The sequence below is a fragment of the Cyprinodon tularosa genome, unplaced genomic scaffold (genome assembly GCF_016077235.1).
Source record: "Cyprinodon tularosa strain WSP-4 unplaced genomic scaffold, ASM1607723v1 ctg51, whole genome shotgun sequence".
NCBI classification, from domain to species: Eukaryota; Metazoa; Chordata; class Actinopteri; order Cyprinodontiformes; family Cyprinodontidae; genus Cyprinodon; species Cyprinodon tularosa.
This window is the reverse complement of record NW_024039241.1, coordinates 956,766-970,931: the sequence shown is the minus strand read 5'-3', so window position 1 is coordinate 970,931 and position 14,166 is coordinate 956,766. Positions and strand designations below refer to the sequence as shown.

At 36.0% G+C, this 14,166-nt stretch overlaps 2 protein-coding genes across 6 annotated transcripts in view; both read right to left on the bottom strand.

Annotated features, from left to right (window-relative positions):
* The window catches only part of arhgap32a (Rho GTPase activating protein 32a), a 37,285-nt gene extending 35,167 nt beyond the window's left edge, over window positions 1–2,118 (bottom strand). The window contains exon 1 of the mRNA XM_038303380.1: window positions 1,704–2,118. The gene's annotated coding sequence lies outside the window, so the exon portion shown is untranslated. The remainder of the gene's footprint in view (window positions 1–1,703) is intronic.
* A 7,170-nt stretch (window positions 2,119–9,288) lies between these two features.
* Window positions 9,289–14,166, bottom strand: part of igsf9ba (immunoglobulin superfamily, member 9Ba) — a 102,266-nt gene continuing 97,388 nt past the window's right edge. For 4 of the 5 annotated variants that reach the window (XM_038303350.1, XM_038303351.1, XM_038303352.1 and 1 more), the window contains 2 exons: window positions 13,058–13,188; window positions 9,289–11,122 (listed from right to left, as the gene is read on the bottom strand). In XM_038303350.1, coding sequence (XP_038159278.1) covers window positions 10,917–11,122; window positions 13,058–13,188 — 337 coding nt within the window. In that variant the 3' untranslated portion in view covers window positions 9,289–10,916. Of the gene's footprint in view, window positions 11,123–13,056; window positions 13,189–14,166 lie in introns of those variants that run through there. The other variant, XM_038303355.1, reaches the window with a different exon arrangement.

Genomic DNA, 14,166 nt, shown 5'->3' with positions numbered 1-14,166 from the left:
AGAGCACATTTTGGAGTTATACAAGCGAAAATGCTTAGAAAAAGGTCATGACAATCAGGTAAAGGAAAAGTCTGGTCAGCAAGGAATAATCAATGGACCATTATCTATACCTAAAACTAATATGTTTGCTGTGATTTAATGAATTTATTAGTAAAAAAATGAAAATAATAATTTTCATTGCGATCACTGAGTCTGGGAGCGGCCATTTACACCCAAATATAGTAACACCTCACTCCTGACATCTCCAGCATTGACGTCACGGTACAGTAAGCCTAGAGCCATTCTTCCCACAAAATCAATGGGAGCTACTAGGCACACCTGCAATCAACAACAATTATTTTAGATTTTGAGAGGAATTAAAATTTGCAAGAGCTATAGTTAAACTGACAATGCCCAAGTGCATGGCAGTTGGATGTTGCAATACACCGGGTAAAAGCGGGGGGAAAAAATTGTTATTTCACCTTTCTGATTCATGATCCAGGAGTTCGTCGTTGGATTGTCAACTTGAAGTGGGAGGATTTGCTATCGAACTTCTGGCCAGAGAAAAAACACGTAATATGTAGCCAACATTTCGAAGAAGAATGTTTTCAAGATGACTTAGATAATAGTGCTTGTGAAAAACACCAGATACAACACTAGGACTTGATCAACAGCCGATACCTCACCATGACGTCACAAACCGGTAGGTTGCAGTAGTGTTCTTTGACACAAACATGGATATTTCAAGTAAAGCACATTCAAATGAAAATTACTCTTAATTAAAAACACTTATAATTTATCGAACAGTATGTAATAATTCAATATTTAAAGAACTTTCAGAAGTTTAAATTCTGAATATGACCAGACTGTTCCTTTAAAATCAGTGTCAGGGTTTTTTTGTGACATCATATGCATTGGTCAGGAGAATTCCGATCACTGCATCTTAGATTGTAAGGTCAACCTAGTCGTTGTGACACTTTTATATCTCCTATAGTCTAGATGATTGCCCATGTGGAAAGGCCATCTATAAAACAGATCCATGAATAAAACGTCAATTACAAATGATCCCATATAAACAGCTAACTGGTCTGAGTTTGCTTCTGAATTGGGCACAATTGTTATGCCATTGCTGACAGAATACACTGCAAAAAAATTAAAATCTAAATAAGTCATTTTTTCTAAAAAAATAAGTGCATTTAGTCTTGAATTGAGGAGGCAAGTGAGACACTTTGCCAATGTAACAAGAAAATTTATATTTAAAATAAGAAATGTAAATTTACTTACTCAAATTATTTACTTACTCAAATTAAGGGTAAATTGCAGTGTAACCAAGCTAGACTTTAATCACATGAAATGTTCGGGTGTATTAAAGCTTGCACTTGTTGCAGGTCTGTTGCAGAAGAATTGCAGCATACCCGACCAGACAGCTCACTAAACAGTTAAACTCAGGCCTGTGTTTATAACCTCTGATGCAATAAAGCAACTAGAAGCCCCAGCCAATGAACAATGGGAAAAGTTAACCGGTAGTGTACTATGACCTGTTGGGCCTGACGGATAAGGCGCATTAATTCAACAGGGCTCGCACAGCACGCTGACTATAAACCTCTATTATTTCATAGATTTTATGGGGGGGAAAGCCGATAGCTCTAATAGGCAGTGTCTTGTCATCACGACTCCAGGACATCTGGATAAGATCCCCCTGTGTTTTAGTTCCAGCAGCCTACCTGTGCCTGTGCGCGCTGCTCCTATCCGCCGCCTCTTCTATGCTGCAAAGCGCGCAGCTCCTCGGTTAGGAAGCTTGCTGTCAGCATCGCACTGCAGAACCATGCAGCCCCTCATTCAGACTAAAAGGGCTCAGCTGCTCATCTGATTGATGTTTTTGGAAGGAGAGCCCGGGATCAGGTGCGGCATCGCTCTATGGCTGCTGGGGAGCGTTTCCGTAGCTGGTGTTCAGAGAGAGAGAGGGAGAGGAAGAAAGCTGCGCTCCGTGAGTGTCGGGAACGCGCACTGCTGAAACGGGATTCGTGCCCGCGCCTCGGATGTTCAAGCCTCCCGGGTTCTTAGATGATTTTTTTTTTCCCAAACCAGGGACCCAGATTTGATGTAGGCGTGGGGGTATGCAGGCAGGCGCTGATTCATTACATCCACGAGCATCGAGGAACCGCAGTTGTGCAGTGTTAGGTAATGGTAGAAGAATTACATAACCCACCACTGTGGGTGGGCGGTAACAGTGAGAGGAGTGAAAACTGGTGTTCAGTTTGTCCATAATCATCATGTAGGCCTGTCTATTTTAATGTACAGATCTACCAAGAGAAATACAGCTTATGTTCACAATACGAAATATGTCCTACCCCTTGATGCTTTTCCCTATTTTTTTTTTATGTAAATCCATTAATTTTATTTGTATAGCGTCAATATACAAAAGGCCATCTACAGTCACTTTACACAATCAAATGAAGTCAAACATAGATTGGTTAAAACTCCAATGGAAGGAAACCATGCATGACATGGTGTCAGTGTCTAACTTGCAGAATTCAGTCCTCCTGGTTTAGCAGGGTGACAGTTAGTTTGCATTGCACAATTGAATTTGCAGCAAACCCTGTTACTGAGCATGCATGCAGAGGAAATGAAAACTCTTCTTTACCAGGCTCAATGTGAATGGGCCTCTGCCATGACCAATGGAGCTAATACACACTATATAAACACTAAAGCACAGATCTGGAGGTACTTTCTATGTGAGAGAAAAATAAAAGGGCAGATACAGTTGTAGCTCTCCTGAGGTGGGTTAGAGTAGAAGAGCAACACTGCCAAGCAGATGAAAATGAACACACAGTTGGTCGCAGTAAAATCTCAGTTAATGGTTGTCTATATCTATGCTTGCCCAGCCAATGTAGGACAGTTCACAACTGAAAATAAGTCCTGGGGCTGGTATAACTACGAAGAAAGGGGGAAAAAAAGTTAACCTTGTGAGCTCATGTGTACCGGGCTGTACACCATAGGTGTGAAACACAGGAGGCAGGGGTGGGACATTTACCCAAGCAGCTTTTAGCAGCTAAAATGGTTGAATCCCTTATTTACATGTGGTAAAGTTTAATAGACCCATCCTTTATTTTATTTTATTTTTTGGGGTTTTTATGACATTAGTGGCTTGTTTTTTTTTTCAATGGACAGTAGGCCTACAGGAAAGGGAGTATGAGAGAGGGAAAGGACCACTGGCCACATTCGAACCTGGGTTGCCCACATCAAGGACTAAGGCCTCCATACATGGATCATGCACGCTAACCACTTATGTATTTCCACTTACATGCAGTTTTTAATTTATAAAGTTCTTGCTCTAATGCAAACATTAAAATACCAGTTATTTTATTATAGGGATAAAAAGGAGCATTGGTTTTTAAAGTCCTGTGGACTGATTGAGTTGTTTGGTCATTAAAAAAAAAGGTGTTATGCATGGCAACATAAAAATTCAGCATTCCAAGAAAAACCCTTGCAACCCACTGTAAAATTTGGTGGAGGTTCCATCATGCTTTGGGGCTGCGTTGCAAATGCTGGCACCGGGGATCTTGTTAAAGTTGAGGGTCGCATGGATTCCACTTAATATCAGCAGATTCTTGAGAATAATGTTCAAGAATCAGTTATGAAGTTGAAGCTACGCCGGGGATGGATATTTCAGCAAGACAATGATCGAAAACACTGCTCCAAATCTACTCAGGCATTCATGCAGAGGAACAATAACATTAGTCTGGAATGGCCATCCCTTTTTTTTTTTTATATATATATACACACACATATATATATATATATATATATATATATATATATATATATATATATATATATATATATATATATATATATATATATATATATATATATATATATATATATATATATATATATATATATATATGTCTCTTTTCTTAGACTTAAACAGACTTTATTGTCATTTGTTCAGTGAATTTTGTTTTTGCTGAGGTGCTCATATTTTTGCACCTGTCAAAGTTTGTTTTAATGCATACTGCACATTTTCTGTTAGTCCAATAAACCTCAGTTCAATACAGAAATATTACTGTGTCCATCAGTTTTTGATATATCAAACTGAAATAGCTGTTACAAACACCCAAATATTTAGAAATAAGAATAATTAAGATTAATAGGGGTGCCCAAATGTTTTCATAGTCATTGATGAGGCCTACAAAGAAACTTCCTGACAAATATGGTTAATCACAGATGTTTTTTTTTTTTTGTTTTTTTTATTTCAGGAAATATATGTTTATATAAACTAAGCTTGGTTTGAATGGCTGTTTTCACTTAGTGAACAAAATGTTCACTTTCAGTATTCTGTATTTAATCAGACTGGTTATCGTTGCCAGATTTTGAAACACTGGTTTTCATACATACATCTTTACATCCAGAAATACTTAAAACATAATATTTTAATTGTGGAGCTGTGGGTGGGCCTTAATGAGTCATCACTATAGGGTGCAGTCTCCCTATGCTGTTCACACTAAACTCATATCATTTTAACACTGAAAAACAAACAACTCAAGTAAGTAATTAATCTACATTTGGGCAACATTTAGTCCACTTTCCTGGGACACATTTTATTTATTCTTGCTGGATTTTCAACAAGAACTGTTGTTCCTACTCTTTAAATTAACTTCTTGTTCAATTCTGTAATATCTTAAATTGCTAATTATGAATTCACTATTGAATAAAAGCTGAAATACACCATAAAATCTATTTGAGAATTAAGTTAATGATAAATGCATTTTATTTCATGTTTTTTTTTTTTTTTTTTTTTAAGTTGAGTGTAATAAATGCCTTTGGTTTTATGTATGTATAGCAAATTTAAGAATAAGCATACAAGGCACTAACTTTTAACGGTTCAACATTCAGGATTTTAATCCAGCCATCATTGCCTTAGGGCGGCTTAGTGTTTGAACAGTGGATTAACTGAACTTTATATGTTGCTCAGGTGTATGCAGATGGCTGCTCATTTGTTTACTTTTCATTGTGCCTAAAATAATTCAAACAAAGTGCAAAGGTTGCTCTGGAGGAGCTCCATTTTCTTTAAGGTTGCTTTTATTCCTGTTTTGGACTCATTCCCTAACAAGTGGGTAAATACACAAAGACATTCCTTGAATTTATCCTCCTTTTTTCTAAATTAAATCCTTATGAAATGTCTAAGAGCAGATTTCAAGTGTTTTTTTTATTTTTATGTGTGCTTGTTTTTCCTTTGGAAAAATGAATATAGTACTTTTGCACTTCTATTTTGTCTTAAAAGGAAAGAAAAGAGTAGAAAACTTGACCTGATTATGACACATCATTATCCAGTTTCTGGTCAACACTCACCCCCCTGTGTCCAGCATTTGAACTGCAGCATCATAATGGACACATGCACTCATTCTCATCTTGCAATATGCAGTGAAGACCATGTGTTGACTCCCATTGTCTTCCATTAATCTTGAACCATTTTTAACCCTTTCTATATGCCCTAACCCTGTCAATATCCCTAAACCTAACACTAACCATTACCAGTACATACTCCAACCTAACGTTAACCTAACTCACACACACCTTATTAAAAAAAAGTGAAGGCAAACAAAATGTCCAGCTTAGGTTCAAACGGTCCTTAATGTATTGGTGAAATAAGAAAAATTGTCCCAGTTCTGATGCTAAAAGATGAGCACAGTCAAATAAACACAACAAAAATTATGCCTCTTTTGATTTTTTTTATTATATCAAAATACAAAAATTTGAGAGGAAAATCTTGTATAGGACTAAGCATTTGAAATGATATGGTGACAGGGATACAACACTGCGTTCATATTCTCATAGACATGCCATAGATAGAGCATAGATCATGTGCTAGGCCCATGTCTACGTCATGATGAGCCACCAGGAGTGAGCCTGTGCATTTTTCCCCCTATAAAGGCTTGTGATGGCGACTGCAGCTGTACATCCAGGCCTGTTTTTGTAACAAGCCAGGGTTTGCTTTTTTTTATTTTAGTTCGTTCAGGTTTCTAGTTACTCAAAGAGAAAATATACAGAAAAAAAATAATTAATTCATGGCAGTTGAACATGAATAGTGAACAAGACATGATTTCAGACGAGTCACTGGATAGCAGTGGCAAATAAAAGAAAAACTAAAACAGATATTATACATAAGGCTTTGGTACAGCACCATACAGTATGAGTTAATTGCTCACAAAGAAAAGTTAAGTTAAGCATCGAAAAACCTGATGCGGTGACAGAATAGAATTAGATTTCTTAAAAAAAAAAAAAAATCAGGGTTATCATTAAAAAAAGGAAAAAGTGAGAAACGTTTAGCTCTGAATATTTACATATGGACATTATGATCCAAATAATAACATGGATGATACAGAATGTAAACATGTGATATACAGCAAAGAGTTCAATGGATTGAAAGAGAAAAGAAACATGGGGAGTTCTCATTTCTTTTAAACTCTACTGGGTTTGCTTGTGTATGCGCTAAAACAGTCAACAATGTAGTGCTTATTGTAGCCTACGATAATTATACATTCTAGCTTCTCAGTGCTGGTACACATGTAAAACAGAAAGAAAATAAAAAAAATGAATATAGAAAATTCTACATACTTCTAGCTTCCGTCCAATAACCAATCAGCTCAAATGGCCATGAATGATTGCTAAATAGGCGTTTTTGTAATTCTCTCTACATGCAAGATAAACACGATAAAAAAAAAAGAATCAAATCTGTTAAATATCATCCTATCTGCAGCTAGTGATGCACTAAAAGCCGTAAGTCGAAAACACCCCCAAAACAAAAAAGAGAAACAAAGTTCAGAAAACGTAGCTAACAGTACGTCCAAAGCAGCCCTCTTAAACGCTTTACATGTTCCCACTGAATATTGTGAAGCCCGGAAGACGGCATCTGTTTAAAAAAAACCAACAAAACTGCTGTGGGGATGTATGAGCTTTTCTAACTGGGAATAAATGCAAAATTAAATTACTCGTGGCTGAACTGTACAGTACTAATAGTTTTTTTATTTAAAAAAGTTACGGATGGGTGGATTCGAGACATTTGCGTCTCTAGTAGTAGTAGTGTGCTTGAAAAAACAAGTGCTGTTGACCATAGAGCTACAGTGCTGTGGAATAGCATATCCCTCTTACAGATTTCCTCTTTTTGTTTACTTGTTAGAGTTACAAAATCATATTTATTGAGGAAAAAAGCTATCCAAAAAACAGACCCCATATGAAAAACGAATTGTCTCTAAACCTAATAACCGGTTGTGCCCACCATCCTGGGTAACACCTGACATTAAGCATTTTTGCTGACAGTAAGACCTTCACATCACTGTGAACGAATATTGACTCATTCTTGTCTGCAGAACTGTTCCAATTCAGCCACATTGAATTCCTGGTTATGATCTCCATAAGCTTATGTCACATCTTAATAAGACTTAAATCCAAACTAGACCACTTGCATTCAATTTGGACTTACTTGTTTGGTTTTTAAGGTTGTGAAGTATCAGTTTAAAATTCTCAATCAGGATACTTTGCTAGAGAGAAGAACTAACAGTTGGATCAAGAATGGGAGGTCCGACTGTAAAGCAGCTCAGACCATCATGCTGCTATGTATTTATGTTTGTATATTTAAAAAACAGGTATATTTCTTTAACTTTGGTTCTCATCTGTTCTCAAATCTCTTTAGGTCACTTTGTCCTTCTAACCAACTTGTGGTTTCTCTATTCTACTGGTATGGCAGTAATGCAATGCAAATATTTAGTTAGTAATTCCTTGCTATGGCTAGTAAATTTAAGCCTAGTTGTTCATATAATGTTGTTGAAATCAGTCAACTTTTTTCTCAGCAATGTTGGGAGCAAATACTTTTTCACATGCTGTAGTTCCATGACTTATGGATAACCTTTTCCCCTCATTTAACAAACAAATTTTGCATTCAGGTCAATCAGGTCATACTTGACTGATATCAGTCAATACCACATTTGATATCAAATGTGCTTGATGATCTATAGCAAGAAAAAAAAAACAACAAAGATTGAAAAAATCTTAAAGCAAGGGATGTTTTTTCACAGCACTGTACAGGAAGTGTGTATAAAAGATCCCCCCACCTGACCTGAACCAAAGGTGCTCTCAGATTCTCTCCCTTGTGTCCTCTGACCAGTACTAATCTAAGTCAGGCTAAGTTTCTCCCATTTAGGCTGGGTTAATAATGTCAGTATCATCACAAATATATTTTAGAGAGGGTACCTTGGAAGCACAGACAGACATAGCAAAAACACACTGTAGAAAACAGGTCATTTTGAGTTCATTGAATGTCACAAGTCTATTAATCAAGGTTATATGTCTACTTATTCCAGTATTGTCTATCACTGTAGTCACACTGTTAAGATTTGGACAATGTCTACCAGAGCTAGTTTAGCTGCTCAAACACACAGAGGAGATGGAGAAAAAAGTTCCTTCTAGAAACAGAAATAAATCTTGAGACCCCTATTCTACAGCACCACAAAGTTAAACATAGCACCAAGTCGTAATGTTCAAAGCAACTATGCCCTAACACACTGTATTTCTTCAAACTAATGTAAACACAATTTCCTCCACAGCACGTTTTGTACATGTCTACAGCATGTCCGTTGCTTTTAGGAAACCAAACAAATAAAAAAAAAAACTAAATGTTTCCTTCAGGTTTATTTGCTTTGGACAAGTGAAGGTGAAGAAAACTGGAGTGAGTCTGCACGTGTGCTCATCAACGGGCAAAATACATTATTACTTTGTTTCAGATATATAATAGAGGGCAACAAATTTCTGCTTCTAAAGTGTTCCCCAAATGGGTATCCACGTACTAATACTTCAGAGAAAATACGACTCAACTTGTGCAGCCAGCGGGCTATGGCAATAATACACTGTACGGTACTAACATTTAGTGTACTTTTCTTCTCAGATAAAATAATGTCTGCTAAAGTATGACAAATTAGGCACCTTAAAATGTTTTTTTTTTTTTTTAACTTCCACTTAAAGCCGTATTGTAAGCAAATACTTTGATATATAATCTAATTACTTTCGACTTGGGATATCTGTCCCATTTTTTCTATTCATACGTCCCCATACAAGAAAGTCTTCCTGTAAAACATGGTTCAGTTTTTCTTTACAAATACAATACACACCATGTACAGTACATAACAAATATAGATTATTTCCTTGTATCTTACATGAAAACAATTATTGTTTTTTCACTCGCTTTTAAGCAATCACCACTTTCTCCCTTGTGGATAACCTCAGATTTAGCGCAAAAAAAAAAACAAAAAAAAAAGTTGATTTCGTAAAATAATAAAAAAAATCAAAAACACAGTCTGATGTGTCCTTAAGTGACTAGCCTTAGCAAAATGATCAAACAAAATAGAGAAAGGAAAAGAATATCAGGAAAAGAATAAAAGAACACCTTAATATCATCAGCAAATGTGGTCACCAGGAAAACGACTTGGGCATTGAATACAGGGGTTTGGACATATTTTGCCAACTGGTCATCTCAGCAAAAACGCAGCTGCACTACGTAAGCATTATGACAGGTCATTCAATGCACTGTGACGTAGGGACATTCATTTCCTGTACAGCAAAACATACATTCATTATCGGTTAGTGTCAAAAAATTAGCAAACATATAGAGAAGTAGCTAGCAATTAATATACAGTTGTAAGAGATAAACAGTCAGGGTGGCCATTCGTTTGGATATTTCCCATTGCTTGTTTTACAGCTTAATAAAGCAATCACATTCCGCTCTAAAAACTTTGCCGTCGTCACTGTGCAGTTGCTTGGGATTTCTTGACTCCCCATTTTTTTTTACAAGTATGTTGATACTGTTAGAACAAACTAAATGAGACATATGCATTCTCTCGTTCATGTGTCCTTGGCAAAAAATAAAATAAAATACATATATTGGAGTTCTAACTCACTTAGAGTGACAAACATAAGAAGGCGACTAAAAAAAGGCAGTTTATGTCAGAGAAAAACAAAACAAAACTATAAAAGGCAAAAAAAGGCACCTTAAGATGTGCCCAATTACACAAATGATTCCTTAATAATGAGATACATACAAACACTTCACTTTGTTTCATTGCTCAAGAACAACCTCTGCTGAGCATTAAAGTCCCAAAATTTTTATAACAGATCTCATGAAGGCTATAATATTTAGTCATTATGCTGTGCCCCGACAATAGGCGTAACGACACAGAGCTACCGCTCGTCTCTACTCAAACCCAAAGTAAATGCAATGTACCAACTGCAATAATAAAAAGCATCCAAATAAGATTAAGCTAGGCCATATTATCCATTTGAATGAGCAGTGAGTATTATAAACCTTTTTATCTGTACCTTTAGAGTGTAAAAAGGTCAAGTACGTACAGTATACCACAAGAATTACAGCAACTCTGCGTTTACTCTGAGGTATATTTTGTGGTAAGAACCCTGTGTTTAAAGACTGACACTATTTGTATTGTAGGAAAGGTAGACTTGTGTCCCTGTACAAGGACGCACCAGGCTTTAACAGTACACTGTTTCACTGAAAAACCTAAAGATATGAACCCCTCAATGATAAGTGAGAAATCTTTTTAACGTGTTGTGACATACTCAACCAACACATTTTATTACTGTAAGAGGAAGCTTAATTCCCTTGTTTTACAATTTATATACATTATATATTTTCAGAGCATTTGTTCAAGTGAAATGCCTAAGATAAAAAGCCACTGTTCTTGTCATTAGATGAGACTTCTGGCGCCTGGAGGATTCACTTTGCTGCTCCTCATACACATATCAGCTTATACGGATTATATGAAACCTGTGTTTGTCGCTGTGGCTGATCAGGAAGGGCTGAGGTGTTTTGTATTTTTTTCCCATGAGGGGCCAGTTTAATCGGGTCCAATGGCTTGATGAGCACAAGATCAGCGTAGAGTTCCATAATTTGGGCCCTCAGAGTCTGCGCTGGCTAGGATGCCTGTCTGGTCCTCCTCAGACGTCCTGCGATGCAGGAACGATGTCAAGTAGCTGTATGGGTTCTTGCTTTGCTTTTTATTCTTTATGTGGTGATTGGGATCTTCTCCCTCTTTGGGTGTCTGAGATTGCTGCTGGGTCTGAGAGGGAGATAAGCCTGCAAAAGAGGCAGGGAGGTTATTCCAAAACCTGCCTTCAGACTCATCCGTGACTCCAGGACTAAGTATCTGGGTTGTTTCCTTACCCCACTTTATACACACACATTTTGTCCATTCTTTACTCTCATTTTATACCTGCAAGCAAACTATTTAAAGTATTATCCAAGTTACCTTCTAACTATTACCAATCCTAGCATCAGGCCATAAAGATAGAAATATTGGTCAGGAACTGTTGCAGGGAGTGCTGCTACAAGAACCTAAAACAATGAGAAAACCCCAAAATACACACAATTCAAAAAGTGTTGATTTACTTAGTTGATTTGCACAGGTTCTTTTGCTGGTAAAAGAAGGGTGAGGTTTAATCTGTGCTCATGGGACAAACCGAATAGGATCTGGAGAAGCTGTGGTAAACATTATGCTGCCTCCAACATTGTCATCATATAACACTGCAACGTTGCTATCATCATTTATCATGGCATAACAAGTGTGTTAAAGGTTTTCAGGATGCATACAAACACAAAGGGGAGTTGGACCTATTGAGTACCATGTTGAGTGACTCACAGCCATTTTAGTTAATTGGACATGTCTAATCCATCGGTTTTCCAGTCTCTGGACATTGATAATTTTCATTTTTTTATGAAATTAAGTGACACCTGTTTGCTTGCAACCTTTTTTTCTACCCCACATCCATATCGAAATCCATAGTGTTTGATTATCTTTTGAACTATTCTGGAATTTTTTAACTTTTAACTTTAATTTTTAAATGGGATCTCATCAACTTCTATTTATATCATAAAAGTTGTATAGTAAAATATATTTAATAATAACAGTTCATGGAAGGAATAAAGATGCTCACCAACAATACCTGATATAAGTATTTAACAGTACAAATACTGTAAACTCGTTTGGTAAAATCATACCTAAAAATGTATATTTTTGACCAGCCTTCTCTGTAAGCAAGAAATATCTTGTTTTGCAATAAAGAAGAGAAAGAAAATCATAATGACTATGCAATTATGTATTTCATTGATTGATAACTTCAATTAACGACATTTAACATTTTTATTAATTAGGATATAAAAAAAAAAATTTTATTCAATTAATGCATGCAACTCAAGTAACACTGAAATTTTCAGATTTACAAAAATTACATTTTCCACTTTTTTATTGCATATGTGGCACTTTTGGCTTTCCATACTTGTTCAGCTTCCCAAATACAGGAACGGCAAATTGGAAGAAAATAATAATAGGAAAAGATTTTTACGTAATTTATATTTCAAGCCTATGTACAGTAATTCTATACAGATGTTCTTTTTTAAAAGCAAAAGAAATGTTTAGCTAAAGTACTGCCCGCCCTGTTGTCAGACATAAAAATTTTCATTTTTTTCTAACCAGTTTGAAACACGGAGAAACAAAACAGATTTTATTGACCTCTAAATTCTATTTATTTCTTAACTCCATCTCCCACTCATTCTAGTTCTACTGTTCTGGAACCCAAAGTCTGGAATCTAAAGCGTTGAGCTATAAACCTTTTTTTTTAATCATTTTTCCAAGACCTCACATTCTCATTTGATTTACTTTTAATTTCATGGGTCATCTGACTATCAACTATTAATGTGTCATTCCTCTCTGAGTACCAACAGGTGGTTAGATAATGTAAACTAAATTAACCAGTATTATGTTTAAAAATGTTTTTTCAAGTAAAAACCCAAAAATGGGGTATTTCAATTGTTTATACACAGAGGTAGTGAACCGCTTGTATACTGCTGTGAAATAGAAGTAGGAAGTGATGGATAAGTAATGTTTGGTGGGAAACACCAATCCCAATTGGTAAAAGGATATGTTAACTACAAGCCTTTCATACCCAGTAGGATAAAAAAAAGAACTGTAAAGGAAATGGAGAAAAGCAGAGTAATCAACACCCTCAGACTAACCTGTTCTTCTCACAGATGTTGCGTTGTTATTGTTGTTAGTGGCCACTCCCTTGGCTTTAGTTATACAGTGATGTAGCAGTGCTGTTAGGCTCTCAGACCCGGCAGTATCACTAGACGCACCTAAGGGTTCCCTGAAAGGACGAGAAGAGACAGCAAAGCATGCATTGCTGCTTTAATCTGGCAGTCTGTTAAATCACATCACATTGAAAAAGATCAAATATTGCTTCCATTGCTACGTCCATAGCTGCTATCACATAATTGATGAGGACTCAGACTTCTATTGAGAGTCATTTCACTAAGATGATGAGATTCCAGTCTATATCTGTTTTGATGGATGATAAATGTTAGAGAGGAAAGAGAAAATAAAGGAAGAAGGGAAAGTGAAAAAAAAGGCCTGCTGACAGAAGGTGTAATTTCTGAAATTTCTACTGCTCTCAAATGGTCACAACATTAAAGATCCAATCTAAAGGATTCAGGCACATATTTGTACTTGTACAGGTACTACTCTGTTTTGTTTTACCTACAGTGCTAAAGATCAGGATTACATTTTATAATTGGTGCGCTAAGACTTGAATTGCATATTCTGCCCATATTTTGGGTCTTTAATTAGTGACCACTTGAGGATTATGGGTGAAATTAATTTCTTGTGTAAAAATAATTATTATAGTTTATTTTCAGATCATCCATTACCAAAATATTTGACACACTGTTAGTTGGGGGGGTTGGAAGCCTTTTAAATTGTGCCTCTATTACTTTAATTTAGGGTTATAATAAAAAGGTTAACATTAAATGCTGACTTTCTTTTGACTATTGAACCAATTAATCCTAAGCATTTATAAAGTCTTACAGATGCAAAAGTAAAGTGGGGCCTTATCAATGAATTATATTAGTAAACGAGAAAATGGGGATCTTTCCAGGTCTTTTTCTTTTCCTAATTCACAATATTTGAGTTTTTTGGCGATGTTATTTAATATTTATTTTTAACAAAAAAGTATAAATTTGTTTATAGTTCAGACTTTACAGATCAGCAGGTGAAAATGAACTAAACTGCCCTAAACTGAAAGTGACCGATGACTCTAACAAAACAAAGAACACCTTATTAAATGCAA